Genomic DNA, 16205 nt, shown 5'->3' with positions numbered 1-16205 from the left:
CGTGTAAAAGCACAACACTTGCTAGGATTGTTGAATGCACGTTCAATTCTCACATTCCATCCGAAATTGCCCTCAAGTTAAAACGCCAGTGTTAAAATATTTAAAAATTTGAAACATTTGAAGTAAAATGTTAAGCTCCTCCTTGTTAATTCATCCCGAAGATGGGAGATGTCAGCTTGAGGTTGTATGGCTGCAAAGATATTGTATTACATTAGGTTTTATATATTATTATATATTTAATTTATTTTTTTGTTTAGTGTTGTATTTGATCCTTGCTTACCTTATGGTTAGATGTTTCCTATGTGTTGTGTGTTGTGTACTGCAGTGGGAGTTCTACGTCAGTATTATTTAAAGCCTTGTGTGTTATGACGTGGTCGGGGGTGTGTTTATACAAGTAGTAATGAGGTCAAACATGCTGTTCTGGTTATTGATCTCTTTTGCCTTTTGCAGCGTCCACGCAGCAAATAACTGTGTACATCTTAAACAACGACAGTGTTTTCATGATTGTACTACGTGCCTCTGATGATGGTTTTATTAAACCGAAACATGTAAGGCAGAAGTGATAAAGAAGTGACCTACAAAATTGTTACACTCGACGGACCTTCTATTGACTTTGCTGAAATATTTGTTTTTTACAGATATGTGGAATTCCAATATACTGAGTCATCTGTATTGTTTCTTCAAAGAAGGGCGAGGAAGATACCTCGTGTTATACTCTCCCATTATAGAACTTGAAGATGGAGCTGAAATTTGTAGTACGTATTGTGGAAATAATTGTTGTGAGGCTCAGTAGTCAGGCCAGAAGTATTTCTACCATAGTTGTTATATGACACTTCTGGGCTGTCAGAAATTAATTCTCAAACTCTTGCCCTAAAAGTTCCAAATGCAAATGTAAATTAAAAGTTTGAAAAATTCTTGACTGGCCACTGTGGCAGTTATCACTTGGAACTAAGAGGGAGTTCATAGTATAATATTTCACAGATTTGGAATGAAGAATGAAGTAACAATGAATGTACAAAGCCCATAAAAAAGTAATCCACCTTTTGATTTTGTAAAATTTATGCGTTACAGCTTTGATATTACACGAATTTTTAACATTCATAAAATTGCTTAGTCTAATTGATAATTGTAATATCTGAAAATATATAAAATACATTACTACAGTTCCATCCCCCAAACTTCCAATTTTGTATGGTGCAATATAGCAGCACCATTTTGAATAATAATGTGGTACAGAAATATTTCTTAATTGGAATGGTTATAATGGGGATATCAATATTGCAAAGAATAATTCAACATTCTCATTGTTGTTAGCATTTTCTGAGCTGATAAGTTAAAGATTTTCTGAAACTTACATAACCTCTTCTACTCATAACTGACTGCTAATGAGGAGCTGTTCTTTGCAAATAAAAGTCCTGCCCACTGTTTTCTGCAAGTGTGTACATGTGAGAATAAATATGTCAATGCATATGAGTAACAGACCAATACATGAAGCAGTTTAAATCACACAATACATAAGTGTTTGTCCTAAACACCATGACTGGAATACATACAAAACAGGACTTGGAACTGATAATTAATTCCACATTTGTTGTAAGATGTATGACTCATTCTGTATCCAACGGGCTTTCTTACTGTGGATTTATAGAAAGCAAAATAAATTTAAAATTTGAAACATACATACATAACAAAGGATTGCAAAACAGTCATTATACTTGCAGACTGCTGGCCAGAAACAACTTTGGAACAAAATTGCAAGTAAATTTGGTGGAGAAATGTACAGGGAACCTGTGATAGTTTGTTAGAAGTCAGTTGTTATGAAGAAGGTATAAGGAAAGAAGCCCTCACTTTATTCCATGGTTTGCCATGTGTGTAAGTGAAGAAAATATTGGTTCCAGTAGTTCTTGTTGCATTGCTCCTTATAAGCCTTACTCTCTCTATCATGGGTTCCTTGTAATGTTCAAGTAGTGTGGTGATATGTAACAGTGATGCGTAAGAATTTTGAAAAATTAAAACAAAGAGACCTAAGTAAAATACAGTAGTAGAAATGAGATTCTTAAGAACAGATGATGACCACATTTGGTGAGGTAAAGGTAAAAGGTAAAGATATCCCTGTAACAGACCATGGAGGCCCATAGGGTTGTGAGATATTTGTATGTATGATATAAATTCTAAATAAAGTATAGTTCACATCTTAACATGATATGTTGGTTTGGTATTTATGTCACACACGTAAACATCAGCCCAAAGATGATGAATATACGTCAAAACATATTACTGTGTACTAAGTAAAAAAAGTAAGTAAAGTAAAGCTATCCCTGTAACAGGCCATGAAGCCCCGTAGTGTTGTGAGATGTTAAGGTTCCCACATTATCTAGACAATCGGCTCAAAGATGGCAGTAACGTCAGCCTTACGTGCTGGCTGCGCTTTACTCCCCAGGAAAATTATTTTATTTAATTCCTGGTACTCATTTCTGTTAGAGGCTGAGTGAACCACAGGGCCATAGTGCGGCCAGAAGGATTAGGTCAATTGAAAAAATCCAATGCCCTCATCGGTATTTGAACCCACGACCTTCTGACTTGTAAAATAACAATAAAATAACAAAATAAAACAACAATACACTTGCAGTGTTACAATCACTGCTCACAATATCTCGGCGACACTGGACTGTCTTCTAGGATGGCCCGATCACGACTGGCTTCGTAGCTGACTCGATGAAGACTGAAGACTTCTCGTCGAAACTGGGCTTTTATAACCTTGGCCGCTGTTAGGCAACGAACCCTTTGTTATAACCATGGAGACTCCTGTTAGAACTACAATGGAGCAATTGTTGTCTCCTCTGTAACGGTCTATTCTAGCGTTTCCATAGCAGTGACTCTTCTGGATTGCAAACACGTTACATTGCTCCCTTCTAAAGGTTGTTCGTCCCCGAACAGCCTAAAGGTTCCCCCTCGGTTTCGTTTCCGCGGTGTTCTGCTTGCCAGTGTCTGCATTCGGTCTTGGTGTCCTGCTGGCATCTTTGTGCATTGTTTGTCTAACCGCATCCGCCCCTCTCTTCGGTGGTGCTCGCCCCCGAGCACTCCCGTGGTCCAGAATTTGTCGGTCGCCTTGTCTCACATTCATTCGTTCTCCATTCTTTTTGGGGAGGCCGGTACTTCTACGTTACCGGTTCCTTCCAANCCCATAGGGGCCGTTTCCCTTTTTTGGTTTTGGAGGAGGTTGGCCCCTCCACTTTTTCCAACTTTTTCCTTGTCGTAGGCCGACGGGAGATCCGGCTATACGCTTCTTGATCATTAGTCCCGTCGTCTTCCTGTATGTCCTGGGGATTTTTCTATGGGGCTCTATTCCTATTCCCCTTATTCTATTGCGGTTGCCCCCGTTGTCTCTTCCGGGCATGTATCCTCTCCCGTTTCCTCCCGGTATGTTGTCCCTTACCCAGTTCTTTCTGGGGATCCTGTTATGCCGTGCTACTCTGACATGGAAGGTCGTCCCCTCGCTGGCGAATCCCAACCTCTCGTGGTGTCCACACTTTTCTGGGTGGTGTTCCTGACGATGTCTGTCTTGAGGTTTTCCACATTCGCCCGGCGTATCGTTCTTCTATGGTCGACGGCCAATTTCTTCCGCTGGCACCCGAAGGTTCCATTGGGAGTTTCCTTCTTGGAGTCTTTTCTCCAACGTCGTGCCACTGTCGCGCGACGGGATGTCGTTCTGTGGCCGACGGCCAATTCCTTCTGGGGTTTATGAATTACCCGTGTTGCATCCTTCGCTGTCTGGCGGCGGCACTCCGCGGCCAGTTTCTGGTCCCTACGCCTTTTCTTCGGTTCTCCGACCGGTATTCTCAGGGCGTCATCTACGGGGACTTCTTGATGCTCTGCCGCCTCAGGTTTCGTTTCTACGGAGGTCGGCTCTTCATCTGTTACGGCCACTATTTTCTTGTGGGAAGTTCTCCTCTCTTCCCCCCAGGCTTTCAACTTCTTGGCTCGCATGGCGGCCATTTCCTCTCGCCATGCTTTCAGGTCGGCCATCATCTCTGCGTGTCGGGCGTCCTCCTTGGCCTGGTCAGCTTTTCTATTGGCCTCCGTCTTTTCTTGGTAGGACCTCATGTTGGCGTCCATTCTTGCTAGCATTTCTATCACTTGCTGCATCTCCATTCTTTTGTAGGACGCATGTTAAAGTTCGTAGAACACTTCTGACACCAATGTAGCGTTTCTTGAGTTCAAACTTTGTTGGCCACGTGTGTAAGTCCAATCCCACTTCTGACACCAATTTAGCGTGTTTTGTGTGTCACGCTACAAATAAGTTCACACCGTCGTTTGGCATAGCAAGTTTATTCCTTCGCTCGTCTTACACACTTTACAATAATTCCCGTCTGCAGTGTCACAATCACTGCTTACAATAACTCGGCGATGCTGGACTATCTCTTCTGGCAGTTGTCCCAAGACTGACTTCCAAGATGGCTCGATCATGACTGGCTTCTTAGCTGGCTCGATGAAGACTGAAGACTTCTCGTCGAAACTGGGCTTTTATAACCTTGGCCGCTGTTAGGCAACGAACCCTTTGTTATAACCATGGAGACTCCTGTTAGAACTACAATGGAGCAATTGTTGTCTCCTCTGTAACGGTCTATTCTAGCGTTTCCATAGCAGTGACTCTTCTGGAATGCAAACACGTTACAATATAACTAAATGTCTTAACAGTTGTGCAGAAGGTACAGTTCTGTTGGGACATGCGCTGTGTATGTACCTGTATTGTCTGCTGTTTCCATTTTATGTTACAGCTATGAAACATTGTTGAGGAGATAAAGGACATGTTACTGACTGTTTCAGATCCAAAGGAAACAGCATCCAATGTGTCAGAACAGTCCCAGGATCTCAATGTGAAATTTCATGAAGCAGGGTGGGATTCTTACTGCACAGGATATTGTTTTATTCGAATGGCACATATATTTGCCCATGTTACATGTGGCAGGTATGTACACATTTCTGTTGTGTTAGGTCTTCTGATTCCAGACAAAAAACAGAGTTCCTTGCATATGAGTTGGCTTTCACTGCTGATGTTTATGAACATTTTTTCTTTATTGTGTGAAGTGGATTATAGCACAGCCCACAGTGTCTTCACTAGTAGTTGCCTGGTAATGGCTCCAACAATGACTATTACCCTGCTTCCATGCTCAAGTCCTCTCTGAATGGCAGCTCCCTTCTAACTGTCTGCCTTCCTCACAACTGACTTGTGGCCATGTCACAACAACCTCCTAGTTTTCTCTTCGCAGACTAACTGACCAAGCTCTAACCTTTTCCCTTGCTTATAGCATCTTCACATGGACCACACAGAAAACACTGTTTCTTTTTTGCATACATATCCTTTGCCAGAGGAACGTGTTTACCGAGCCATTCCTTAGCAGTGGCTGTCTATTCTTGCTTATTAAGAATCTGCTGCCTAGCAATGGATATCATTCCGTTGTTTGTTTCATGGTTTTTGCCTAGAAACGAATGTTTCAGAGCCGTTCGCTAACAATGGCTGTTTCTCTGGCTTCACAGTTCTTTGAGCAAATATGGCACAATATCAGTTACTGGAAAAAAAATAATAGTTTTAAAGACAGAAAATTCCAGTGATGGTTGAAAATTCATGTTGGAATGGGGTTACATCATTGTTGCTTTTCATTTGTGAATATTAAAATTTAACATTGCTCTTGTTGAATTAAAGTAATACTAAGAATCCTGAACCCCATAATCTGGTACTGTGGTAAATTTTCAATGGTGACATTTGGAGTCAGGAGTTTGTAGAAGACATATGCCATTGTAGAGCAACAGTGATGAGAGGGTTGTCATTTCTGTCTGAAAGAAGTTCAGAAACATGACAGCGTTTGATCTTTGTTGAGTTTGGTTATGTGAAAGCTGTTAGGATTATAGTCAGTTGGATAGGAACTTTTCTGGCAATTCTGCAGGTTTGGAAGCCAAGTGCATTGCGTAGAATGTTTCTGATAATTTGGTCATGAATGAAATGCATTGAGTTAGGCATTTTGCAATATACATATAGCTGTTGTGTGGGAACTCTGCATCACCATAGCTCTGGAACGACTAAACATTACGTTGTCTGATGACAGTTTTGTCTATCAAAGGTACTTCTAAATTTAAATCTCTTCTTAAAATGTCTTGCGCGTGTAAAATTATTTTCTTCTATTGTCTCTTTGCCCATGAATCAGATCTCTCTTTGCAAGGACTAAACATCACCTTTTTTTGCTTGTAGTCTTGTTTTTGGAAGAATACTAACAAGCAGAGAACATCTCTTGGGTGTATCATCCAAGAAGAATTGTGTGAATGTAATACGAGCCAATATATCCCATATGGTAAGTCACATCTGTTAAACGTGTAGAAAAATGGGTGAATTTGCAATGCTAAAAGTGAATGTCATTCAGTGAGAAAACAGATATGCTATGTAATACATTTGTCTTAAGGTATAATTTAATGTATCTAGGAATACTCTAAACTAAAGCAATCCAGTGTAGATACAACAGCCTTCTTATTAGTGTTGCACGTTTGAAAGTACTGGTGTGGGCACCTCCCTCAGTGGAAAACAGACAACTCGCACAGTGTAACAAGAGTGGGTGATATTTATACAGTACAATTTGCTGCCTGACTCTCTGTACACCCACACAAGCGCTACCCAATCCAGCTCCAGTGCCCACTGGTCAGCGCGCCGCCTAGCAGCAAAAGTGTAAAGATGCGGATTCCCAACACGCTAGCATTAGTCACGTCAATCACAGTTACACTTGCATGAAGACAAGCGCAACAGCGAATCTAGTAGCAACTGACTCCATCAGCGATCACCAGCACTCACCATGTTAGCCAGCCGCGGCAAGAGCTTCACTGGCCAGCCAGCTTGCAATCACCGGGCTGCTGCTAGAAAGAACGCCAGGCTGCCGCAAAGAAGAACGCCATCACTAGCTCAGACTAGCCGGCTATGAAGGGAGTTTTTGCCAGTATTCATCATGCTCTGCTTCCCTGACTGTCTGTAATATGTCTGTACTTTATGTTTTATTGCAGAATAAATGTGATATATATCCTTGCATATAATTTCTATGTTTAAAATATATAAATATTTTGTATTATTTTATGAGAGAGAGTCTCATTTTTTGTGTACCTGGAATGTATCCAATTAAAGTACATTATAATTCTCCTTTCATTCATGTGAATTCTGTTTGTGCCGACATCTCCAGGAAGTTGTCCCCAGTGTGAAACAAGGGTCTGCTCTATTAATTAATTTTTTCTGTTAGTCTTAGTTGAAGGGAAGAACTTATTCTTATTTGTCTGTTGTTTCTTATGCCTTCATCCAGTTATATTACTGATCTGGTCAAAGGTTATTTGGTATATTTCTCATCTTTCAGTGCCTTGATGGACCCGATCCTCCATCAGACAGACCAAACTGGCTTCATGTTCAAGCAAAAGGTTTCCGTACTATTGATGTCTCAAAGGCAAGTGTTTCCACCAAAGGTGTAAATTGATCGGTCATCGTGTTTGACATTTGCAGGTTATTGTGTTTCATTTAATGATTATGATTGGTGAATGGGTTGGTTGCCGGAGGTAGTGACTGTGTCTTATCTCAGTACAATAAACACCTTGTTAGGGTGAAGTTTCCTTGTTCCACTCACACACATCATCCAAGAAGAAATGTATTATTCTGATATGATGAACAGTTGGTGGCAGCAGGTGAAGTAAAACTGTTAAATATGTGAGACTCATTAGCACACTTCATTCTGCATAAAACAGGTTCTTAAAGGGAAGGTCTTATATGTTGGTTTGTCATTCTGCTTGTATGAGTCCTGAAACTAAATAGATTGTTATAAAATGCAGTACTGGAGTATCTATTGCAACAGCAGGTAGCTAGTTCAGCATAATGACTAGTCTACAGGCTGAACAACTTGAGAATCAAGTTGGAGTCCTGGCAGGATGGAGGTTTTTCTTTTTGTCATTGAATTCAGACCAGCCTCTCGGGATTCTTTCCCCAGAGGTAAAGTAGCTGGGGTGTGACACTAACTACGCACTTAATTTACTGCCAGAAATTTCGAGAGACTGGAGTTATACCGCCACAAAAAGGAATGTGTGCGTATAATGGATTGTAGTATGTCAATCCTTTACCTTTTGCTGTAGAAGCTGTGTAGTAAACTTCGTTTTATCTTCATCAGTCCTCATAGAACTCTACTTATGTGAAACTAAAATAAAAGTTTATAGATTTATTATGCACATAATAGAGTGTTGTTAAGTGGCACTGGAGGTGATGTTGTGATGCAGACTTTACATGATGACTGAGGATGCAAACAGTGGGTTATCATCACAATAGTAATGGAAAAGGGTGACTGAGGAAGAACCAGCTGGAATGAGGTTATAAGTAAAAGGCTGGTTTGGTGGATTTCTTAGAATATCTGTGTACAGTGCTTCATGTTACAGAAAACACAACTCTTTATTTTGCACAGTGGCATAATATGTTTCTTTCAGGTTGCTGAACTATTTGCTAGGTATGGTTCAGTGGATGTGAAGCCATTCACCAGGTTCAGGGCACTTGTGGCTGTGGGGAACCATGGCAGGTATGTGAGTACCAATCTTTAATCTATATTGCAAATTGAAGGGATGGGTACATCATGGCTGTTTTCAATCAATTGTGTGTCTTCTGTAGCCTACTTTCTGTATTTAAAAAAATGAAAATAGGCTTATGAGATCACCCTACTGTAACTTCTGAATGCCTGAACCAATCTTTATGAAAATTGATATGTATATCATGGGGCCTGAGCCTATCTCAAATGCATAATTCATAAATCCCCTCACATCAGTAATATCAACATTAGAGCCTTTCAAACTGCTAAGGTAAAACCTTGCTTCCCATTACTAACACCAGCATTGCAGTGTCATAGCTTGTTGAGGTAATAACCATAATATTACCGGAATGACCAAATCAGTATTCATGAAACTTAATATGTATATCATGTCATGAAGCCATCTCAATTGTGTCATTTATAAATGACTCCCTTCAGTAATATTAACATTGCAGCCTCCCAAGTTGTATTGTTTTATTGACTTCATTACGCATACATACTAAATGTTTTTTGAAGAAAGCAGTCTTCTGGGATTCAGCACTGTGTGTGTGTGGTGTTAACCGATGTTTTGGAGGAACGTGTCGCCTCCATCTTCAGGGTCTACTTTTACAGGTTCTCTCGGTCTCTTCGCTTGCAGATTTCTTATATTTTTCCTTCTACCTTGAAGATGGAGGCGATACGTTCCTCCGAAACGTCGGTTAACACCACATATACACGGTGCCAAATCCCAGAAGACTGCTTTCTTCATAGTCACTGCCGTGAAAGCCTCAAATCTTACATAAATGTTTTGTGTTCTACTTTGCATAATAGATACTAAAATTAAGTGAAAGGAAATTAGGTGATTAGTCCCCCAGAACTTCTTGTGTAGATTTTTTTTAATTAACTCAGTAGCAGTCCCTTAGTTCTGACAAAGTGTGCAGTCGGTACTTTGCTTAATAGAGCATTTAGATAATCGTTTGGATTCAGGGGGTAGTGTCCCAAGTGATCAGATCTGCTCTTAATTGTCTCACGACTCAAATTTTGATTTGTAACTGTTGTTCCCAGTTATTTTAACTTTGCCATAGTTCAAAATGATGTGCTAGCTGTCTGTATGATATGATTTTGCCCTGCATTCTGATTACAAGACAACAACGTATACTTACTTTTGTTTGTGTTTACTTCTAGACCCACCTCATTACTTGCATCAGTTAGATATTCTGTGTTTTTCTTCATAATATTCATGTTGTCTCCCAGTAGATTTACGTCATCAGCATATAGCAGCAGCTGGTGTGTCCCATTTAATTTCAGTCCCACCTGGTTTCCTCGGACTTTCCTAATGGCATTTTGTAAAGCAACAATGGTGATAAAGCATCTTCATGTATTAGACCATTTTGGATAGGAAATATAAAACAAATGAGAGTTGGGATAGCTCAGTCAGTATAGTGATGGGCTAGGTGCTGGATGCCCGGGTTCAAATCCGGCAGGAGCAAGATTTTTCTCTCCTCCATAACTTCCAGACTGGCTGTGGCGCCCTTCCAGCGATGCTGTACTAATTTTAAGGAAGGGTATAGATTGAGGATGTTTGAGAGCACTGTGCTGAGAAGAATATTTGACACTTGAAGGTGTCACTGGACGTCCAGTGATTGAGGCTAGCTCTTTCTAAGGGACCCAACTGAATAGGTGTTTCCTTCACCTGAGGACGGAAACAGATCCAGTTTCCGAAACGTCGTGTTTTTATTTGTTATCTTAAAAACCAGGACGATGGATAAAGTCCAAAATCCCAACATATCAGTGTGTTACACAGCCGTTGTTCACGATCTCTCAGTAAAATCTAATAACTTCTCAGGCTATTAAGAATCTTTCTCACAAAATCCTACCGTTGGACCCAGTCAGCACTTTCATACCTTGCTTACATAGGATGGCCCCTATGGCCTGCGCCTGCTTCTTCAAAGGGGTCCCTGCCCTTGAGGTCTCCTGACTAAAATGACGTGTCCTGCCCTTCTCGGCCTGTGTTTAATCACCTTAATGATGTTACCTTTGAAGAATGTGAACATGCGCACTAAATAGTATTTTCCTCGTTCGTAGTGGGTTGAGGCGCTATGCTACAAGCCGGAAGGTCGCGGGTTCAGGTCCCGATGAGGTCATTGGATTTTTTTCAATTGACATAATCCTTCTGGCCGTACTATGGCCCTGGGTCGACTCAGCCTGTAACAGAAATGAGTACCAAGAATATTCTTGAGGGTAAAGGGCAGCCGGCGCGTAGGGCTGACAGCCTTGCCGCCATCTATGAGCCGATTTTCTAGAAAATGTGGGTGCCTCGACGTCTCACAACTGTTACAGGGATAGCTTTACCTTTACTTTTTTACATTTGCCATAGCAACACCACTCCGCTCAGGAATTGTCTGTGTGGGTCTCCCTAGTATCTGAGCAGAGACGCTAATTTGGGGTTTCTCCTAGCGATGTTAGAATTGCCTGTATGGGGTTTTCCGAATTAAGTAGCAACGGCGTTAGTTTTATTTTCCCTTAGCGTAATTGGAATTTCAGCTACAAGTACTGACCACGTCCAGTGTTGCTTAACTGCATTGATCAGAAGAGAACGGTTATTTTGACCTGATGCAGCAGTTGATTGTAGTGTTGTTCTGTCTTATGATACCCTGTCCGTCTGACCTCGCCCACTGTTCTCCCAACGTTACGTGCTCGGACAGCTGGAAGCATTGTCTGTGGTATGAATACAACGTGCGGACGCGACACTTGTTAAGGATACGAACGCTTGATGAAAGGCCAAGACAAGCCCATCTTCTCTTCAGAGTGGATGTTACGTAAGGGCTGTTACCGCAAGGTCTCAGTTGAAAAGAAAAAAAAAAGGATCTCTGGTCGTGAGTCACGAGGGGCTTGACGCCAAGACGAACCGTTTGGCAGCAAACCTCCAGTCGTAAAGTATTTTTTTTTATTCCTAGTGGGGTGGGACTAACCCCCTTCTACTTCAGCCACTTCTGGTCTATTGTACCAGCCCCAGATGATAGGTGAGGGTGACTGGAGCAATTGGTGGAATGAAGATTGGCAGGGAAGACCGAAGTACTCGGAGAAAACCTGCCCCAGCGTCACTTTGTCCACCACAAATCCCACTTGACCAAACCCGGGTCGCCACGGTGGGAAGCCAGTGACTAACCACTTGAGCTATGGTGCGGCCTGTACGTAAAGTAACTTTGACACTTGTCAATTCGGACACTAAGCTCCATGTTGCCACAGCACAGTTGCCTTGGAAGTTTTAAATATGATAGTTGATATTTCTGATGTATACGTTTTTGGACAACCCTTGTTCGTAATGTTAGAAGTAAACATTTTTTTTCTCTAGGACGAATATTTCGTTTTATATAAGTTTTTTTTTCTATGGTGCGCCCATTTGGAGAAGCAAGGCAAGGCGGACACACGTTTGGTTATATGCCCCCCCCCCAATTCATTCTCAGACGCCCTTAATTAGAGTTTTTCTCTCAGATGGAGAGACTAAATTATAATTTAGAGACACCTATATCCGTGCATTGTTACTGGAATGCTTTCTTCCCAGATTAGCGCCCTGTACCGACTGCTTGCATGCAGATTTATCTGTCTGTATTCTAGCAACAACATGCGATGGTAACCCATTCAGGTGCACTGTAACATGTGATTGCTTCACTCATCAATACAGCCTTTGTTTCATAGAAATTATCACCGTGTTGCAGATAATTGGAACATTACAGCAAATGTATCTTAGCTCTGGCAGCCCTGGTCTGGGATGTCTGTTAAAATGTCAACTGTAGGTTTATGAGCTCTTGTTCTGTTTGACAACATTTCATTTAACTATTATTGTACTGTATTCTGGAGTAATATTCAGTTTTCAACTATGGCTTGTAAGTCCAAACCGTTTTGCCTCATTCTGAGATGACTTGTAGGACATTAAATGAAGTAAAATCTGTACTGTATTGGAGCATGTTTATTTTTCAAATTAATCTTTACTCATCTTCATTCCTTTGTGATATGGATGTTTGCTGATCCAAATTAATTGACTGATATTCATTAAATCTGACTTGGTGTATCCTGGTCCCTCACATTATCAATAGTATGAAAGACTGTTAGCAGTATAACAGCACAGCGTGGCTGAACAACTGGGCAACAACACTAAACATAAGATTAAAAACAAAAAATTCACATTCAAATGAAATCAGGATTGTAGAAATACTACATAATACCCACAATATATTTGCAGAATCTTGTATGCTAAACAACAGAACCACAACATCGAACACACTCATCTTCCTTTGAAGAGAAGATGTGTAAAGACATGAACCAAACTGGCTCTAGTTTTAACAAAAAGTTTTCTAAACAGTGCTTTGTAAATAGACTAATTATAATAATTTATAAATGTTTTAACATATTCATGCACATCTTAGTAATTGTTAAAGGATAATATTTTATATCTATGATATTGTAACAGTAGTTTCTGTACATATTGATAATGACCTATGACATTGTAGTAGTAGTTTCCATATGTATTGATAATATCCTTCTGATGATGGTTGCTATGACCAAAATATATAAAGGATGAATGATTAAAAAACACAACATTTATCAATCACACTGGACAGCGTTAATAATCTTTATACCGTATTCATTACTTTCGTTTGTTCATTATATCTTATGTATATATTATAGTATGGACATAGTGATATATGCTGAGAGAAGCTTTACAGTTAGTAGATGTCAGATATGTTATAAGCTTAAAATGTCTTTGCCTCCAAATATTATATGCTAGGTGTCATGCTGTCTGATTTTGAAACTTAACTTGATATGTAACTATGTTTTTTTTTAGTGCCAAAGACATTGTTAGACAGTTTCAGAAACACAAAGAGTTGCGTGTGAGCTACTATCACCCTCTGTGGCATTCATCTGTTTTCCAGACCTTTCTGGGGTAAGTAACTTTACAAAGCTTACTTTTCAGCCTTATCGTGTTGTAACCAGTGCAAAGCCTAAAATGTGACTTTGAATCTTTGGGCCATCAGTGAAATGAGTTCTTCATTTATATTGTAAATGATATGTATTCTAACAGTGATACACAACCTTTTCTACATTGTAAGAGTACTCATAAGAGTATTGTGAACTAAAATGAGGTTAATGGACAAATGAAAATACCTACATAACAAGGAAGTTGTGATTTATATAAGTAGCCTGTATTGTTATGGCAGTGAAATAGGTAGGTTAATGATGGGCTGTACATTAACTCAGATGATTTCATTTCAACCTTTCCTTATTTTAATAATGTAACATGTGTATCCGTTGCTAGGGAACAGCTGGGTAAACCATGTTCCTGGAAAGAAAAATTCTTCAACAACAATGGGAAAAGGGCTTTCCATTGCTAGGCAACAAGCAATAAATAAGTATCTTCAAAAATAGAGGCCATGTTTTCTATGTGGTCCATGCTGAGCCTATATAAGAGGCAGTGAAGACTGTTGAGAGGATTCGTCAGGAAGACGTCGCTCAGCGCAGTTCAGTAGTTGATATGTTATAATTGTTTGTGTGTCATACATACAGCAGTCTTGAAAGTGTAATAACAAATTGTAGTTACGACCTGTGAAATTATCCAATAAATTGAGTTACCAAATCTGGAACCTGTCACTTACTGTCGCGTTACCAGGATAAATGGGACAATAACATTTGTCATTTTAGTGTGAATACATTGTGTTTATAATCATTTACTTTGAAAGAAGAAGGCTAGACATTGATAAGTAATGGGATGGCATGATGTCCTTGAAATGTGCCCAGAGGAGCTGCGTCACCAACACACATGCAATTACATTCTCTCTCTCTCTCTGTCTGTGAGACATTAAGAAACTTAAATAAGATGTGTTCTAAATAATGTTAAATAGCTTTTAGATGACAAAAATAATTTGTATTAATGATAATGAAATAATAGAAATTGACACTCACTGATCTCATGGTAGATTACTCTCATTACTGCATGAATGAGTCATTCAGGTGAATGTTTTTGTATGGACAATGACAGAGCAGATGATTCCATTGGTAGAGAAGAGGATTGAATTGGTTTAAAAGATCGGCAGTATTGAGTTTGCATTTATGGCTGTTGAAGTTGATAACAAACTTTCACTTAGGGCATCTGGTGGATCTGCTGGCCGTGACTTCTTTAAAAAGAATTATCAATCGTTATTTGCCTCCAGGCTCACATTTCTCACACAACAGCAGATGCCAAGAGAGTTCGTGTGACTGGCCCAAATTTTCCCTTCACCCATTGCATTCCTTCCACACAGTGCTCTATCCCCACCCAATCTGCTAGCAGCAATTTGTATTAAATTGAGCACTGTTAATTTGATCAGTCTGAATCAGTTGATCACAATATAAGGAAGTCACATTTTTGAAACTCACATATAATGAGATACGTGGAGATATGCGCAGTGGACCCTTGCTATACTGCATCTCATTATGTTGCAAAATGAGATATACCGTGGTGCTGATAAGGTCTCTCAATATGATTACTTATGTCATACATATTTCTGTGTAGTGTTTTGTTTACATTTTAAGTCTATTGCAGTAAACCATGAGCACCATGTCTGATTGAAACCGAAGAGTTCCTGTGTTCTCTTGCTGACCCTGTTACCTGCTGTTAACGTCCTGATGATTGGAAATTCTCTTAGAGGGCAAAGTTCCCAAAACTTTGTAAGGTTATGAACCGTTTATTAAGAAGACAGCATTCCTGTGTTTCTCTTCAGTTGTTGGTTGTTAGGCATCTGTTACCTAGCATCGGGCATGGTTTACAGAATCGTTATTTAGCAATGGGTCTGCATGCTACAGTATGTTAGTACAGAAATTCATTATGAATATTTTCAGGACTGGAGCAGTTGTATCGTGCGGGATGTGCGCCTACTTTCTGTACAGGCAGTTCAGCAATATCCAAACTCCGAGTGCTCGTTCAGTGCCCTAAATTAACTTTTATCCTCTGAACTGTGGACTACAAGGGTGATTAAAATGATGTGGCAAGAAACACAAGGTGTACATTAGCATAAGAAGATGTGAAAATTAACACAGTGTTGATCTGCTTATGATTTGAGTTTGCTGGTGCAGGTCATTTCCTTTATGTAGCATGTTTATTCTTTCGCAGTTCTGATGTGAAAGCAGTTTCAGTAATAGAGAACAAAGATTCAGGTCTACCTTACGTATGGAAGAAACACTGTGTCTGCAGTCATAAGTTCCAGTGTGTACACTGTTAAGTAGATCTGTGCAAGGAAATCAGCGTGAAATGCAGCAGATTTCTGTGCTTTAAATCTGTTTTGATGGAGTCTGTATAATGCACTTCCTACACATCCAGTTCGTGTTTGTATGGATACTTTTGTACTTTTCTTGTTGTATTTTATAATTCATGAAATAAAATCATTATGTAATAAGTGCCTGTTCTGTCTCATTTCTTGTCCTTTGGATCACAATTTGTATGTGTTAGTTTATGAAATACACATATATTTCTTGTTAGCTGTATTATGTTTCACAGTTTGTTGTTCCTCTAGTACATAAGATAAAATATGTGATTATTTCTAAAATTTTAAATATACTGGGGAGTTTAGAATATAGATGACAGGTGTTGTAACGTGGGCTTTA

At 39.8% G+C, this 16205-nt stretch overlaps 1 protein-coding gene across 6 annotated transcripts in view; it reads left to right on the top strand.

The window, feature by feature from the left end:
- The window catches only part of LOC111862887 (pre-piRNA 3'-exonuclease trimmer), a 32849-nt gene extending 16847 nt beyond the window's left edge, over positions 1-16002 (top strand). For 5 of the 6 annotated variants that reach the window (XM_023848673.2, XM_023848668.2, XM_023848669.2 and 2 more), the window contains 7 exons: positions 639-755; positions 4828-4969; positions 6248-6347; positions 7386-7472; positions 8494-8582; positions 13414-13512; positions 15444-16002. In XM_023848673.2, coding sequence (XP_023704441.1) covers positions 639-755; positions 4828-4969; positions 6248-6347; positions 7386-7472; positions 8494-8582; positions 13414-13512; positions 15444-15537 — 728 coding nt within the window. In that variant the 3' untranslated portion in view covers positions 15538-16002. The other variant, XM_023848672.2, reaches the window with a different exon arrangement.
- Positions 16003-16205: the final 203 nt, after the last annotated feature.

The sequence above is a fragment of the Cryptotermes secundus genome, unplaced genomic scaffold, assembly GCF_002891405.2.
Source record: "Cryptotermes secundus unplaced genomic scaffold, Csec_1.0 scaffold528, whole genome shotgun sequence".
Lineage (NCBI taxonomy): Eukaryota > Metazoa > Arthropoda > Insecta > Blattodea > Kalotermitidae > Cryptotermes > Cryptotermes secundus.
The sequence above is the reverse complement of the archived record's forward strand: the minus strand, read 5'-3'. Positions and strand labels throughout refer to the sequence as shown.